General features: G+C 45.2%; 2 protein-coding genes across 3 annotated transcripts; both read left to right on the forward strand.

The window, feature by feature from the left end:
* Positions 1 to 2,947: 2,947 nt before the first annotated feature.
* LOC143319711 (heme oxygenase-like) lies at positions 2,948 to 16,835 on the forward strand. Of its 2 annotated transcripts, none has more exons than XM_076728873.1 (6): positions 2,948 to 3,040; positions 14,923 to 14,979; positions 15,456 to 15,567; positions 15,678 to 15,893; positions 15,997 to 16,269; positions 16,372 to 16,835. In XM_076728873.1, the coding sequence occupies exons 2-6, from the start codon at positions 14,930 to 14,932 to the stop codon at positions 16,558 to 16,560; spliced, it is 840 nt and encodes a 279-aa protein (XP_076584988.1). In that variant the 5' UTR covers positions 2,948 to 3,040; positions 14,923 to 14,929; the 3' UTR covers positions 16,561 to 16,835. The 2 variants fall into 2 exon arrangements, with proteins under 2 accessions (XP_076584988.1, XP_076584987.1); XM_076728872.1 differs by lacking the exon at positions 2,948 to 3,040 and adding an exon at positions 14,642 to 14,754.
* LOC143319603 (heme oxygenase-like) lies at positions 3,218 to 4,790 on the forward strand. Its single transcript, XM_076728703.1, has 5 exons — positions 3,218 to 3,266; positions 3,686 to 3,797; positions 3,906 to 4,121; positions 4,209 to 4,481; positions 4,584 to 4,790. Exons 2-5 carry the CDS (start codon positions 3,753 to 3,755, stop codon positions 4,632 to 4,634), a joined length of 585 nt encoding a protein of 194 aa, XP_076584818.1. The 5' UTR covers positions 3,218 to 3,266; positions 3,686 to 3,752; the 3' UTR covers positions 4,635 to 4,790.
* Positions 16,836 to 16,865: the final 30 nt, after the last annotated feature.

Raw genomic sequence — 16,865 nt, forward strand, 5'->3', positions numbered from 1 at the left:
CAGATGGTTCAGGCAAAAGGCGGGTTTATTTCCAATCAGAGTTCGGTACACGGGAGATCAAAAATGACAGGCAGAGGTATCCAGAAACGAGAGGCGAAAGGCAAGGTCTAAGACAAAAAACGAGGTCAAATACGAAACAGACTATGACAAGAAATAACGCTGGAACGAGGACTGTGAAGTGCAACGAACTGGCGATGAGACTGTGAGACACACAGGGTAAAATACAAGAGGTAATCAGGGGAGATGGGAAACAGGTGGGGAGAACAATCAGGGAGCAGGTGTGACGAGACAGGGGAAGGGCGTGCAGGAAGTGAACCTAAAACAGAAACACAAGGGTCGTTTCTCAATACCAAGTACGCCAAGTTCGGACTTACGAACTTGACAGTTCGGACTTAGCAAGTTCGACCTGGGAGTACAGTCTCTCCAGGACGGGAGGACGCAGGATGGTCATTCTGCAATAGGGACGGCAGCGTACTTGATGACGTCACCATCGCAGCTCGTCTGCCGGTTATCTCCGAAAACTTTGGAGCAAATTTTAAACTACGCGCTATCGTGATGAATCGACCACAGATTTTAAGTTTTAACATCCACTTTCTCACATAAAATAATCTTAAAACCACATTCCGTACTACTAAAACAGTAGTATTTCGAAACTTGTAACTTTACAGTTGTGAGTCCTCTCCTCTGCGATTGTTGCTACGAAATGCATTCTGGGATACGTGGCTGCACCAAGTCCACACAAGTCACCACCCGATGCATCCTCGATAAAATGGGAGGGGCAAGAACACATCCGGGTATTTGACTGTACTTGGCGAGATGCGGACTTTTTAATTGGAACAGTACTTGGGCTCAGACTGATGACGTTTCTCAAGTACACAAGAACACAAGTACAGAGAAGAACGCATATTGAGAAAGGCCTAAGGTTAGTGATATCAACATAAAACAGGAAAGACAAGACATGAAATGCGCACAACATAATACAGAGACCTGACAGACATGACACATACTATTTGAAGCACTTGATTAAGGACCACCACAAGCTATTTAGATCTTTGTTTTCACAGAAAAAATTGATTCCAAAGCATCATTTCATGCTACATTATCTGACCTAAGGCCGTATAGTCCTCATCATGAAGAACCCACAGAAGGTCCAGTACCATCCAACTACCAGCCTATAACCCGTCTGAGTAAAACATGGAAGCTCCTGTCAGGCATCATAGCGGCTAAGAGGAGCAGGTACATGGATCAGTACATTAGTATTGCACAGAAAGGAATTGGCAACAACACCAGAGGAGCTAAACACCAACTACTGGTTGACAGGGCAGTCACCCAGGACTGTAAGACCAGAAGTACCAACCTGTGCACAGCCTGGATTGACTACAAGAAGGCCCATGACTCTATGCCACACACATGGATACTGTAGTGCCTAGACCTGTATAAGATCAACAGGACACTTAGAGCCTTCATCAAGAACTCGATGGGGTTGTGGAAGACAACTCTGGAAGCCAACTCACACCCAATTGCAGAAGTGAGCATCCAATGTGGTATATACCAAGGAGAAGCACTGTCTCGCCTGCCGTTCTGCATAGGCCTAAACCCCCTCAGCCAGATCATCACCAAGAGTGTCTTTGGATACCGATTCCGAAGTGGGACTACAATCAGCCACCTCCTCTACATGGATGACATCAAGCTGTATGCCAAGAGTGAGCGTGACATTGACTCCCTCACTCACCTCACCAGGATATACAGCAATGACATCGGGATGTCATTCGGACTGGATAAGTGTGGACGGATGGTGTGCAGAAGAGGGAAGACGATTGCCACTGAAGGGGTTGAACTACCTGAAGGCAACATAGCAGATGTTCAGGACAGCTACAAATACCTAGGGATCCAACAGGCAAATGGCAATCATGAGGAGGCAACACGGAGAACAGCCACAGCCAAATACCTTCAGAGGGTGAGGCAGGTCCTGAAGAGTCAGCTGAATGGCAAGAACAACATCCTGGCAATAAACACCTACGCCCTGCCAGTAATCAGATATCCTGCTGGTATAATATCCTGGCCACTGGAAGAAATGGAAGCCACTGATATCAAGACAAGGAAGCTCCTTATGATACATGGAGGGTTTCACCCTAAGCGTCCTGAGGCTATACACTAAGCGGAAGGCAGGAGGCCGTGGACTAGTGAGTGTCAGAGCCACTATCCAGGAGGAAACAACAAGTCTCTGGGAGTACATCAGGAAGATGACCCCCAATGATGACCTGCTGAGTGAATGCCTCAGGCAGCAGAAGCCCAGTAAGGAGGAGCCAGAAGGGTTGGCATGGACAGACAAGCCCCTGCATGGCATATACCACCGACAGCTTGAGGAAGTGGCTGACATGGCGAAAACATACCAGTGGCTGGAAAAGGCTGGACTGAAAGACAGCACAGAGGCACTGATCATGGCCGCACAAGAGCAAGCTTTGAACACAAGGTCCATAAAGGCCAGGATCTACCACAGCAGACAAGACCCCAGGTGCAGGCTGTGCAAAGATGCCCCTGAGACAATCCAGCACATAACAGCGGGGTGTAAGATGCTGGCAGGGAAGGCATACATGGAGTGCCATAACCAGGTGGCTAGCATCATACACAGGAACATCTGTGCCGAGCATGGTTCAACTTTGGAATTCCAAAGCTGCGCTGTCATGCTTAGCGCTCAGCTCCTCCTCCTCCTGGTTTTCCAGGTCAGGACTAAAACCTCCTTACCCATGCTAAGTCCTGTAATCTCTCCCTCAGGACTCGATCAAGTTGCTTCCATAGCTGCTGCATCATGTTAACTCTCAGTCCCTACAGGTCCCTACTGTTGTTTGCTGAAGATGTTTACCTGAGGTTTTATGACGCCAAGTTCCTGTTTCATTCAGCTGCTGGAGGGAGGAGACAAAGGAGCATGTATAAAAGGAGGAGCATACAGAACACAAAGTGTACAGAACAACCAGAGAGAAGACTGAGCCGCTGTGAATACAGACCAAACCACCAAATCTACAGAACTTCATCCTAACCGGTAAGTTCAACACAATTCTTACCCTGCTGTTTTTGTCACATTTTGAATTTCATAACCTATCTCTGACATTTTATACCTCTTCAGTCCCTGTACAATGTTGGAGATTATGTTAGATGATGGTTTATGTCATGTAAAAGCACCTTTCTGACATTCTAACCTTTTTTTAGTGCCCAATGGAGACTGAGAAGAGGACGCAGACGACAGCAGAGCAGACAACCGATAAGCGGTAATAATGAGCCGCTGTTCTGTATCTCTAAATCCTGTCTTCCTAACTCATTCATGTTTCACCAGATGATTGTGTTCAAACTGTAAGCATCTTGTTCAGTACAAGGCTGACTAGGACCCCAAAGCAGAGGGACAGGCCAGGTTCATGTAAACAACAACAATTTTGAAAACGATATTGTGTGCACGATGTTGTTTTTGAAATCGGAGGGGCTAAAATACCCATTTTCCAAAGAACCCTACTACGTGTAAACGTAGTCTTATACTGCTCCAGATGATGAGAAATGGTCCTGTGTGCTTGTTTCATGCCTGCCTTCCTTACCCCTCACTGGTTTACCTGTGGTCAGAAAGTATCTCTGTCTGATACAACTGAAGTCAACCTGCCTGCGCTGATGATGATGATGATTTATTTTGTTTTTGCAGGAATCTGTCAGAACAAATCGAAAATGTGACAAAGGAGAGTCACGTCAGGGCAGAAAACACAGAGCTGATGCTGAGCTTCCGAAGGGGACAAGTCACACTGCAACAGTACAAGGTAACGCAGTAAAGCCCGACACGTTATCAGATAATCAGTTGGGTTTTTTTTCATACCGTTTTGTGTGCTACTGTGGTCTTTTTGTCTGACACCACCTCTCCTCCTCAGCTCCTCCTGTGCTCGCTGTATGAGATCTACCAGGCCTTGGAGGAAGAACTGGAGAGGAACTGCAACCACTCGGGAGTCGCACCCATTTACTTCCCTGCTCAGCTGGCCAGGCTGGAGGCCATCGAGAAAGACCTGGAGTACTTCTACGGCCAGGACTGGAGAGAGAAGATTACTGTCCCTGCAGCCACTAAAAGATACTCCCACAGACTCAGACAGGTATGGTTCGTTGATTCATACATGTATTACATACCATTTCTCTGAGGTGTGAAACTGAAATTACACTCCTCTTCCTGTTTTTTTCAGATTGGTAGAGAAAACCCTGAAGTTCTGTTTGTCCACGCTTACACCCGGTACCTTGGTGACCTGTCTGGCGGTCAGATTCTGGGTCAAAAAACCCAGAAGTCCATGGGGCTGAAGAGCAAGAAGGGTCTGGCATTCTTTGCCTTCCCCAATGTGTCCAGCCCTAAACTGTTCATAGAGCTGTATTGCAGCCAGATGAACACCATGGAGCTGACAGAGGAGGAGAGGAACGGCGTGCTGGAGGAGGCTGTCAGAGCCTTTGAGCTCAACATTCAGGTACAGAGCAATGATGGTTGGGCAGACCTTTGCAACCTTTGCTCTTGCAATTAATTATGAAGCCAGGAGCATCTGATGGATGTCCTTTCCTCTGTTTTACAGGTATTTGATGACTTACAGAAGATGATCAGTGTCACAGAAAACCAGTTGTAGAATAGTTCAACAGACTCCAAACTGGTGAAGATGCTCCAGATCAACGGAACCGTCATCAAAACTACACAGTGTTAATTCAACTCCTAGGGAGTTAAATTCTCACACATCTAGTGTAGGAGCCAAATATGTGTTAAATTTGTCATGAAGTTTATGTGTGCTATTCACTGTTGTGAATACTGGCGTCCCTCCACCGCTCCTGGTCTGCCGCGGAGGAGGGACGACCAGGATGGGTTAAAGGCGGAAGTGTGTGGTGTGCAGTGTCCAGCATGTGCATGTGTGTGACAAATAAAGGGAAATGTCTCCCCCCGATTCTTCTTCTTCTTCTGTAGTGAACTGAGGTTGTAGTTGCCTTGGGAGACGGGGACAACAATTAGATACTGATGAGTCTCACCTGCTCCAAACTGTGGCTGCTGCCAGTGACTGTGAACTGATGACTCTCAGCTGCAGGTGATTAGGAGGGAGGTGAACTGGTAAGAGGGAATGGAGGAAGCGGGAGAGTGTGTCTGGGGAGCGAAGCTTGAGGACATCGGGGGCAGCTTTTCTGGCCAAGCAACTGTTGCACTCGCGGAAGGAGGGTGGGGGCCATTCGTAGCTGCTTAGGGCTGTGTTACGCCCCAGTCTAGGGGAACAGGGACGCAACATAAAAGAGTGAAAAAAACAAACTTTGTCTCCAAATCAACAAATTACTCTTAGCCAAAAACCAGGTCCAATAGTAAACCACCAATTTATTGTTATTAACAAAAAGAGACATGATGTACAGGTAAAAAAGGGCCACAGCTAAAACAAAACAAAATAGTGCTAAATATATACAGTGTAACAAACTACAACCCAAAACCTGGAGAAGATCTAAAACCCACCACCAAAAACCACAGGTAGAGGACAGGTAGAGTATGCAATAGATGTTCCTGTAATAGGGTTGTTGATAGCTAGGGAACAGGGAATTATGAGTGCCTTACCGCTGCCCAGCTTTGAGTGCGAGCGTCTGCCCAGTGGCGTTGCTCAGGTCTCTTGGGGCTCCAAGCAAGAAAACCCTGGGGCCCCCACCCCACCCGTGCACCCCGCAAAAATTTGTTTTTTGCACACATAAATGCACAATTTCTGGGACATTTGAGATGAATACTGAAAAAATAGATTAAAGAAATAGATTAGTGGTTCTCAAAGTGAGGTCCAGGGACCAACAGAGGTCCCTGAAAGCCCAGGTCTATCAATAATTGATGTTGTAAATAAGTGGCCGGGGCCCCCCCAGTGGCTGGGGGCTCCAAGCAACTGCCTGGCTTGCCTGTCTGCAAGCCCTGCGTCTGTGTCTGCCGCTCCATTGTACCAGTGCTGGAACGGCGACTCCCCCACAGGCTCTTGCTGCACACGAGTTGGGTCGGACCAGCGCCAAAAGCCTAGACCCAAGGCCCAAGCCAAATTTGCGTTGGCTCGCATTTTGTTGCGGCGGACTGCTAATTGAGTGACTGTCTATTTGCTATGGAAATGCACGATGCGGCAAGGGACATAATCACCGGTACTGATGTGCAAACTGCTAGTAGACCCAGTAGTGTCACTAGCGGTGTTGAAATTCAGACTCAAAAACGGGTGATTAAACTGATGACTAAAGCGCTTGCCGAGAAATTGGACAGGTTGCCAAATGGCAGAAAGGCCAAACTAAATGAAGCAAATGCCATAGGAAATGTAATGCAAAATTTAATGTCAAAGAATGATAAAACTAAGGTTCAAAGTGCTCTTGAAGGACTGATCGAAATGTGTGAAGAAGCAAAATGCATGCATGATTCTCTGTTGTGTTTACTGCCATGTCATGAACGAGAAAAACATGAAATATGGTTCAAAACCAAAATGCTTTCAAATGATGAGTGTATTGCTAATGTGAAAATGTGGGTTTCTTCCAATGAGAATAATGCACATGAAAATGATGATTTGATGATATAAATCCAGATGACAGTGTTTCCAATGTTGGTAGCAAACGCTCAAGTCAAAGGAGTGGTAATAGTGGTAAATCAAGTACCACGTCCTCTGCTAGGATTAAAGCTGAGGCAGAGAGAGCTTCACTCACGGCTCGCATTGTAGCTTTAAAGGTGAAACATGCTCTGGAAGAGGAGGAACAATAGCTGAGACGAAAGAAGGAGCAGCTTAAGTGGCAACTGAGCTAGCTGCATCTGCTACTAAGTTGGCAGTATTACAGGCCTCTGACCTGAAAAGTTCATCTCAGGCACCTTCAAATGGCATGAATTCCTACCTGGAAAAGGAACAAAGGAAATGGGACGCCAATGTCTTATACCCAATGGCAAAGGAATTCAAGCCTGAAACATGTAAATCAATACAACAAAATGACATGACAAAAGTGTTATTACTGCATGATAACACAATGGATGCGCCTTGAGAGACGCTTGACGTGTCAAGTTTGTAGTCAAACTCATCCCACCATGCTTCACATCAAAGGGCAAACTACAGCTCTGGAACAGGAAAAGAAGCCATTTAAGCAGCCTGGATCATTCATAACATGTGGACATACAGGGGGCAGTAAGGACCAGTGTGTGTTATCCATCCTTCCTGTAAAGATTAAAGCAACAAAGGGAAATCACATCATAAATACTTACGCCCTCTTGGATCCTGGCAGCTCAGGCGCATTCTGCTACGAACATCTAATGCAGAAGTTGAATGTTACAGGAAAAAGAGCCAACTTCCTGTTGCGCACAATGGGACAAACAAAGGTGACTCCAGCCCACTCTTTATTTGGTGTACAAGTATCTGGTCTTGACAGCAACAACTTCTATCTTCTTCCAGAGATTATCACATAGCCGAAGATGCCAGTCACTACCGATGACATGATAACATCTGAGGACCTGGGCAAGTGGCCATACTTATCCAAGGTGCACATCCCAAGCATAAAGGCAAATGTTGACTTGTTGATAGGGACCAATGCACCTAAGCTTTTGGAACCTTGGGAAGTCATTAATAGCCAAGCGAATGGCCCTTATGCTGTTAAAACTGTGCTGGGATGGGTGGTTAATGGCCCGCTGGATGGAGGCAGCGATGTGGACCAAGAGCTTCCCTCAGTTACGGTGAGCCAAGTGTCTGTGTGTCAACTGGAAGAAATGATGGCAAACCAATACAATCAAGAATTCAACAAAAGGAATTCCAAGGAAACGCAAATGTCCAGAGAAGACCTCCAGTTTCTAAAGATCATGGAAAGTTCAGCAGTTCTTAAGGAGGGAAAGTACTGTTTGAAATTACCCTTTAGGAAAGGAGAGGTTTCCCTGCCCAACAACTTTGCAGTGGCCAATCAGAGGATCCAAGGTTTGAGGAAGAGGTTCCGTCATGACAATCGCTTTTATCAGGAAAATGCGCGGTATATGAACAAGCTTATTAGCGAGAGCTATGCAGAGCAAGCACCTCAGCAACAGCTGCATCGTAACAGTGGGAAAGTGTGGTACATTCCTCACGTTGGCGTCCACCATCCAAGGAAAGGTTCTCTGTGTGTGGTGTTTGACTGTGGAGCCACATTCCAAGGTGCTTTGTTGAACAGTGAGCTCCTGCCGGGTCCTAACCTAACCAGCTTGCTGCTTGGTGTTCTCATTTGCTTCAGACAGGAGCCAGTAGCATTCATAAGAGATATTTGAGCCATGTTTCACCAGGTGAAAGTCCTGGAAGAGGACCGAGATTTTCTTCACTTTCTTTGGTGTCCAGGTGGAGATAGCACGAAGGATCTTGTGCAGTATCAAATGACTGTGCACCTGTTTGGTGCCATGTCATCTCCTAGATGTGCAAGCTATGCACTGAGGAAGGTTGCGGAGGATAACCAGCCCGCCTTTTCAGCCGAAGTGCTTCAGGTAGGGAAGCAAAACTTCTTTGTGGATGACTGTCTGAAAAGCTCAGCCACAGAAACAGAAGCAATCCAAACAATAAAGGATCTCATTGCTCTGTGTTGAAAGGGAGGCTTCATCTTGGAAAAATGGAACAGCAACAGTTGAGTTCTTTTGCAAGCCATCACTGAGGATCAAAGAGCCAAGGACCTGAAGAACTTGGATTTGGATCGAGACAAACTTCCAATGGAAAGAGCTCTGGGTCTACAGTGGTGTGTGGAGACTGAATCCTTCAGGTTCAAGATGGAAATCCAACATCAGCCCCTAACTAGATGTGGCATATTGTCAGTCAACAGTTGTGGCATATTGTCAGTCAACAGCTCTGGGTTTCCTGGCACCAGTCACTTTGCATGCAAAAATGATGCAACAAGAACTCTGTAGGAGAGGTTGTGGATGGGATGATGCTTTACCACAGGACATGTTACATCGATGGCAAAGGTGGATTGAGGACCTGGATCTGCTGACTGCATTCAATGTGGACAGGTGCGTCAAGCCAGTGGACTTTGGATTGGTCAGGCACGGCCAACTGCACCACTTTGCAGATGCAAGTGAAGCTGGATATGGAACGGCAACCTACATCCAGATGCTGAATCAGGAAAATCACATTGAAGTCACTTTTCTGCCCGGTAAGGCCAGAGTAACACATTGAAGGCTGTAATCATTCCCCGACTCGAGTTGACGGCAGCCGTCCTCACTGTCAGAGTGGACTCAGTGGTAGGCACGGTGGCATGGTGGCAACACTGTCGCCTCACAGCAAGAAGGTCCCGGGTTCGAATCTCGCTGCGGGCACTGGGTGTGTCCTCCACCATGCTTCGGTGCCTGCTGCTCGAGGAGGGCCTTTCTGTGTGGAGTTTGCATGTTCTCCCCGTGTTCACCTGGGGTATCCTCCGTAAAAATATACCCCCACTAAAAACATGCAAGAAGATCACCACCTGACCAATGGTGACAGAAGAATGGGTCCCCGGGCACCGGTCTGGCTGCCCACCGCTCCTGGTCTGCCGCGGAGGAAGGACGACCAGGATGGGTCAAAGGCGGAAGACAAATTTCACCTCCGTGTGCTGTGCGCGTGTGTGTGACAATAAAGGGGAATGTCTCCCCCTGATTCTTCTTCTTCTAGGCAGAGTTGGACATCAGGATTCAGCATTTTGGACCGACAGCACTTCAGTGTTGAAATATCTGAACAATGAGGACAGGCGCTTTCACACATTCATGGCCAACAGAATCTCGATCGTCTCGACCAATGCCATCTGGGCTTATGATGTGTCTAGTCCCACGGACCAGCTCATTACTTACTTTTCTGACTGGAGGAGGCTCAAAACAGCAGTTGCCTGGATCCTTAGGTTAAAGGCTATGTTGTTGGAACAAGGTCTCCTGAGGAAGCAGTCGGAAGCTACTGTGGTGGATCATTCTGAGGCCTCCAGTCGGATGGTTCTGTAAAGGGAGAGAGACAGCGGGTCACATCTCGGCGCATGAGCAACATCTTGACGGTGGACGAGTTATTGAATGCAGAAGTTGCTATCATTTGCTTTTGCCAGCAACAGAGGTTCAGCAAAGAGGTTTCTGCTCTGTCATCAAAAAGAGCTACTGTGAATCGAGTCCCATATACAGATTGGACCCAGTTCTGGAGGATGGACTTTTGAGAGTTGGAGGAAGATTGAGTAGAGGATCACTGGGCAGCTCGGTTTTAGCAGGTAACATTCACCGTACGGTTCAATCACACCCATGTGATTGACTATCTGTACGTCAGCCCTCTGATTCTCTGCATTACTGTATATAGACCACCCCATCACTCTGAACTTTTATCAATCATTCACACCTCTCATAACAGTCTTTCCTGGATGTCAACTGCTCTGTTCACAGGAGTCACTGGCGAGCCAGAAAAACTAGATATAAGCACAGGTGGTAGTTTTGTCTGCTTGGCATTTCTGCCTGTCGCACCTGCAGGGTCATCAGCCAACTAGAAAATCAGAAACGATTTTGTAGTTGACCAAAACACTTTTCCACCTTCTTTCCCAAATCTGTGCCTTGAATTTGTGTACAGTTAAGTACAGCTAAGAACGGCCTCTCTCGCTTGCCTATGAATGTCATTTACAAGTTCCTCCGTGGAACCCACCATTGCTTGGACTGTGCTCTCAGCAACACCAGATGCTTGCAACTGTGCTACAACAGAAGCACACATATTTAACACATGATTATTGTCAACAGAGAGCTGGGTAGTTATTGGAGAGTCTGTAATGACTGCCTGTGAAGTTGAGGGCTCTCCAACTTCATTCTGAGTGTCCACATTGTCAGCAGTATCAGTCAAAGCAACATCTCTACGGAAATGAACAAGATTCTTCTTGAAACCTAAATAGGTGAAAAATAATGAACAACATCCCGGCTGTCCACATTTCAAACGTAATGTCTTTCCAGGATATAGACCGTGGTGGAGTCTTAAATGCTGACAAAGCAATGCAGAACTTCTGTGGTGTGCCTTACAGACATAAGAAACGTATTTGCATCCAAGGATATTTATCACCTCAAGCTCACCTCTTCTCCTTGACTGCCGATTCATCAGTTGAATGTTTCAAAAAGGATATTGCTTCATGACATTGCTCACCAAGCGGTTGCTTATCAGTGCAGAGAGCCTCCCTCTTTCTCTTTGGACTATCTTGATAGATTGTGCTGGTGGAGGATCTCCAGGACTGAGCTGCAGTGTTGCACTGAACAGTCTTTATCCTCCAGACCAATTAGCCAGATCCACTCTGTGGGTCATAGAAGTGTTCCTGTAATATTAAAAACATGAAATTGTAGAGTAAGCTCAGAACATATGACTACTCCTTAAATTTTCATTTACAGACTTACATATCCATTGTCTGAGTATGGATCTCATTGAGTTTTAGTCTCTCTCAATCATGTTTTAGCCATCAAATATTTATTTCTTTCATTGGAGAAATTAAATAATAAATTGTTTTACTAAGTTACTTACTAGTTACTTGACTGAAAAGTTATTGAATTACTTTATCAATTACTGCATGTAAAAGTGATTATTACTAAATAGAATTAACTTTTACATTACTTTAAATATCTCCTTTAATTTTCTCATTAATGTGCACTGCTTACATTTGTGCGTACACATTTTCTTTTTCTTGAAATTGCATTTGAACACACCATGATGACTTTTTTTTTTTTTTTTTTTTTTTTTTTTTAACATCGCCTAATTGTCATTTTTCTGAGCCGACCAGGAACACATCATAATATAATCTTATGGCACCTCGTTTAGTTCGCTAATTAGCGTTTATTCTGCGGGTTTCAACACGGATTTCAACATTGGATTACTATTTTTAACTAACGGGACTTGCTATAATGTTTGGGTGCACTTAAGGAGACTGCTTTAAGCAGACAACCTGCGCAGCTGCAGCAGCAGCAGCGCTCAGAGGTGACGGAGTTGTTTCATCCAGCGGACAGTGAAGGTAACGTGAGTCCACTGGAGACAGAGCTTACTGCACTGATTGCAGACTGCTGAAAACTGACGGCAGCTTTCAGTCTGTCTGATGCTATCAGTCACTGTAGCGCTGTAATGTAATATAGGATGAGAGGTCCGTATGTCTCTGGTCATGTGATTAATTTGCGTTAATAAACAATTAACGTGTTAAGATCTCTGGATTAATCGTGTGCTTAACGCCTTAACAGCCCTAATTTATTAGCGTTACATGCGAGTCCTACCAACTTGTCTCCACCTGGACGACGGGAGCCGGCACGGTGACACTGTTACTGAAGCTCAGCCCGCCTGCTGTCATGACGGCTAACCCAGTCCTCCTGCTAACAACACCGACACTTATCCATGAACACAAAGATACGTGATCAACTCGTCTCTGTTAGTTTGGCAATATAACGCCACCTGAAGGCATAAACATGACAGCGACGTGACTGTTTATATGCATAGAGAGCTCCAACACTGCGTAACTTTACAGTTACATAAACTCACCGGCATTTCAGACGTTTATTATTATGGCAGCAGTCAGCTGAGGGGTGTGTGACTCCGTTGTTAGCTTCGGCTAACGTTAAATTGCGAAGAAAAAAAAACAACAACAACCAAACAAACAAAAACTTTTTAATAAAACATTTTGTTGAAGGAAAGGACTCTTTCTGTTGGAGTTCCGTGTGCTATTTGTTTGTGCTTTAACTGGCACTACTCATGCACATTATTTTCTTGTAATGGGGTTGTTGATAAGTTTAAAGTCAGTCGTCGATGTTGCCAGGTTACGACTTTTGACGGCAACGATATGCCTGAAACTTAGTTAAAAGCTAAAGTTAATTAAAAAAAAAAACCCGCTTTAGTGTAGGTCGCATCCGGTTTTACACCCTTAAAGCTTGTTTTCGTCGATGGGCTCGGCTGAACTCTCCGTCCTCTCTCATGACGGTGGTCACGAATCTGAACCATGTGAAGGAAGAAGCTGCTGACTCACGTTTAGCGTTTCCCTCCCTCCCTCTCCGCACGTCTGCTGATTCATGTTACTAGGTCTGAGCAAGAGTGACCTATCAGATTTAATAGATGACCAATTATTATGGCTCCCTGCAGCTGACTGAGCAGAGCTTTGTGACACATTTTTCACACTTTGTGGATTAAATTCACTAGTTCACAGTGAGACTTCACAAGACAGTGTTCATTTCTACATGTCTGTATTAATTAATTTAAAATAATCTGCATTTTAAATTTTCATGTGGGCCTGGGAGTAATGGGAGTAATTACACTTTCAGGCCAAAAGTATGTAGTCAGCCGTGTCTATATGCTTTAGGCGTGGGCTGTTCTTCATGGTTTGCTCTTGGACCCTTATTTCTAATTAAAACAAATCTCAACATTACAGCATCCGGTCATATTTCAGTCAAGTCAAGAAAAAAAAATAGTTAAAAAACCACAAATTTGCCTTGAAGAGCTTCACAATCTAGACAACACATGACACCCTTCAACATTATTTTGTGTGTTTCCAGTTTCTTTTGTGCTAACAGTTTGGGAAATTCCCTGTCCTGCTTCATGATGTCATTGACCTATGCTCAACGGGAGCTCAACAAAAAAACTGCCTGACTTTGGCGTGCAGCCCATCAAACACCTTTGGAGTCTGCTGTGAGCTCGCCAACCTTATCGCCCGACATCAATCAGATTCCAAATCTCGTGGAAACCTTTACATAAGAGTGGAAGCAGCAAAACCGATGTTTCTGGACCGAGATGCTCAACAATCATAGCTGTGTAATGGTCAGGTGTCCACACACACTTGGCCATGCGATATTCATTCTTTCAGCAGTTTTCGATTGCTAGTTTGAATCGCTGACAGCAGTCATTACTAACACACACAGGACGTCACCGACCACACAGTCAAGTGCAGTGTGACTTGAGAGCCGTTTGAAAACACATGATGTATCTGACTGTGTTGCTCTGTTTACAAAAAGGATGAACTCTGCACAGATGATCTAAAAAGCTGAGCCGTTGGCTTGATTTGATCAATGGCAGTTGAAAAAAAAACTGTATGAATTCAAATTCTTCGCTCTGGTTTTACAACAATTAAAAAAAAAAAAGTGAACAAAAATCATAGACAGCAGCGTGTTTCACTCATTATTGCAGCCTCCAGTGCTCATATCTGCTCTACTTCCTCCCTGTTGCCTCTTGTTTTACTGAAACTTTTTCTTTTCATGTCAGCGTTCACAGACTTAGGAATGTGGTAACGTGGTTGAACTTGTTCGTGTTTCTGATGAGCTGACAATGCTGGTGTATTGCGCTCATACTGTCATGTGATTATTTTTTTTCTGTGTCATTAGTCACTGTTGCAGCACTTCCTCCCTCTTCAGAAACTCACACAGTCATGTTTAGGGTCGGCTCCTCCTCTCGTCTGGTTCAACTTTGGAATTCCAAAGCTGCGCCGTCATGCTTAGCGCTCAGCTCCTCCTCCTCCTGGTTTTCCAGGGCAGGACTAAAACCTCCTTACTCATGCTAAGTCCCATAGTCCCTCCCTCAGGACCAAGTTGCTTCCATAGTTGCTGCATCATGTTAACTCTCAGTCCCTCCTTCTGTGTTTTGCTGAAGTTGCCACATCATGTTTAGCTGAGGTTTTATGACGCCAAGTTCCTGTTTTCATTCAGCTGCTGGAGGGAGGAGACAAAGGAGCATGTATAAAAGGAGGAGCATACAGAACACAAAGTGTACAGAACATCCAGAGAGAAGACTGAGCCACTGTGAATACAGACCAAACCACCAAACCCACAGATCTTCATCCTAACCGGTGAGTTCAACACAATTCTTACCCTGCTGTTTTTGTCACATTTTGAATTTCATAACCTCTCTCTGACATTTTATACACTCTTGAATCTTTATACAATGTTGGAGATTATGTTAGATGATGGTTTATGTCATGTAAAAGCACCTTTCTGACATTCTAACCTTTTTTTAGTGCCACAATGGAGACCGAGAAGAGGACTCAGACGACAGCAGAGCAGACAACCGACTGGTAAGAATGAGCCGCTGTTACTCATTGTATCTCTAAATCCTTTCTTCCTAACTCATTCCTGTTTCACCAGCGGGCATTGTTGTGTTTATCCATCAGATGCTTTCAGATGATTGTGCTCAAACTGTAAGCATCTTGGGAAACATTAAACTAAATCTGAGTGAGGATGATCAGACCTGCATCTGCGCTGCAGCAGTCAAAATCAGTTTATTGTGCAGGAAGTGCTGACTTCCTGTCTGAGCAAAATTTTATCAAAATGTTATCCCCTAGATTAGATAAAGGTCTCGAGGTGCAGCAGTTCATACAATGCACATATTCACAAATACTTTGGAGTTGCATACTTGTCCTGTGTGCTTGTTTCATGCCTGCCTTCCTTACCCCTCACTGGTTTACCTGTGGTCAGAAAGTATCTCTGTCTGATACAACTGAAGTCAACCTGCCCGCGCTGATGATGATGATGATTTATTTTGTTTTTGCAGGGATCTGTCAGAACAAATCAAAAAGGTGACAAAGGACAGTCACGTCAGGGCAGAAAACACAGAGCTGATGCTGAGCTTCCAGAGGGGACAAGTCACACTGCAACAGTACAAGGTAACGCAGTAAAGCCCGACACGTTATCAGATAATCAGTTTTTTTTTTTTCATACCGTTTTGTGTACTACTGTGGTCTTTTTGTCTGACACCACCTCTCCTCCTCCTCAGCTCCTCCTGTGCTCGCTGTATGAGATCTACCAGGCCTTGGAGGAAGAACTGGAGAGGAACTGCAACCACCCGGGAGTCGCACCCATTTACTTCCCTGCTGAGCTGGCCAGGCTGGAGGCCATCGAGAAAGACCTGGAGTACTTCTACGGCCAGGACTGGAGAGAGAAGATTGCTGTCCCTGCAGCCACTAAAAGATACTCCCACAGACTCAGACAGGTGTGTTTCGTTGATCCATACATGTATTACATACCATTTCTCTGAGGTGTGAAACTGAAATAACACTCCTGTTCCTGTTTTTTTTTTTTTTTTTTTTTTTTAGATTGGTAGAGAAAACCCTGAATTTCTGGTCGCGCACGCTTACACCCGGTACCTCGGTGACCTGTCTGGCGGTCAAGTCCTGGGTCGAATCGCCCAGAAGTCCATGGGGCTGAAGAGCAAGGAGGGTCTGGCGTTCTTTGCCTTCCCCGGTGTGTCCAGCCCTAACCTGTTCAAACAGCTGTATCGCAGCCGGATGAACAGCGTGGAGCTGACAGAGGAGGAGAGGAACGGCGTGCTGGAGGAGGCTGTCAGAGCCTTCGAGCTCAACATTCAGGTACAGAGCGATGATGGTTGGGCAGACCTTTGCAACCTTTGCACTTGCAATTAATTATGAAGCCAGAAGCATCTGATGGACGTCCTTTCCTTTGTTTTACAGGTCTTTGACGACTTACAGAAGATGGTGAGTGTCACAGAAAACCAGTTACAGAATAGTTCAACACACTCCAAACCGGTGAAGACGCTCCAGATCAGCGGAACCGTCATCAATACTAGCCCACTGCTCAGGATGATCCTGGGGGTTTTTGTGGCGCTGGCCACAGTCAGTATGGGAATCTACGCTCTGTAGAGAGGCTACACAACAAGAAATACTATGTATTTGCTATTAATGTTTTAAAATCTTTGCTTTTGTAAGATCTTTAAATTTCAATGGTCTGGAAATGACAAAATAATGTGTAGTGTTTTTGCAATTATGTGAGAGCCACTTACAATATGCATTCATGAAATGTGAGTGTATGATTCTCCTGGTTAACACTGTTACTCGGTGTGTGTTAAACGTGCAATATGTGTGCTTTTAAATATGTAAATATGTGACTTTTTAATAAAACATTTTGTTGAAAGAAAGCACTCTTTCTGTTGGAGTCTCATGTGCTA

The sequence above is a fragment of the Chaetodon auriga genome, chromosome 4, assembly GCF_051107435.1.
Source record: "Chaetodon auriga isolate fChaAug3 chromosome 4, fChaAug3.hap1, whole genome shotgun sequence".
In the NCBI taxonomy this organism is placed as follows: Eukaryota; Metazoa; Chordata; class Actinopteri; order Chaetodontiformes; family Chaetodontidae; genus Chaetodon; species Chaetodon auriga.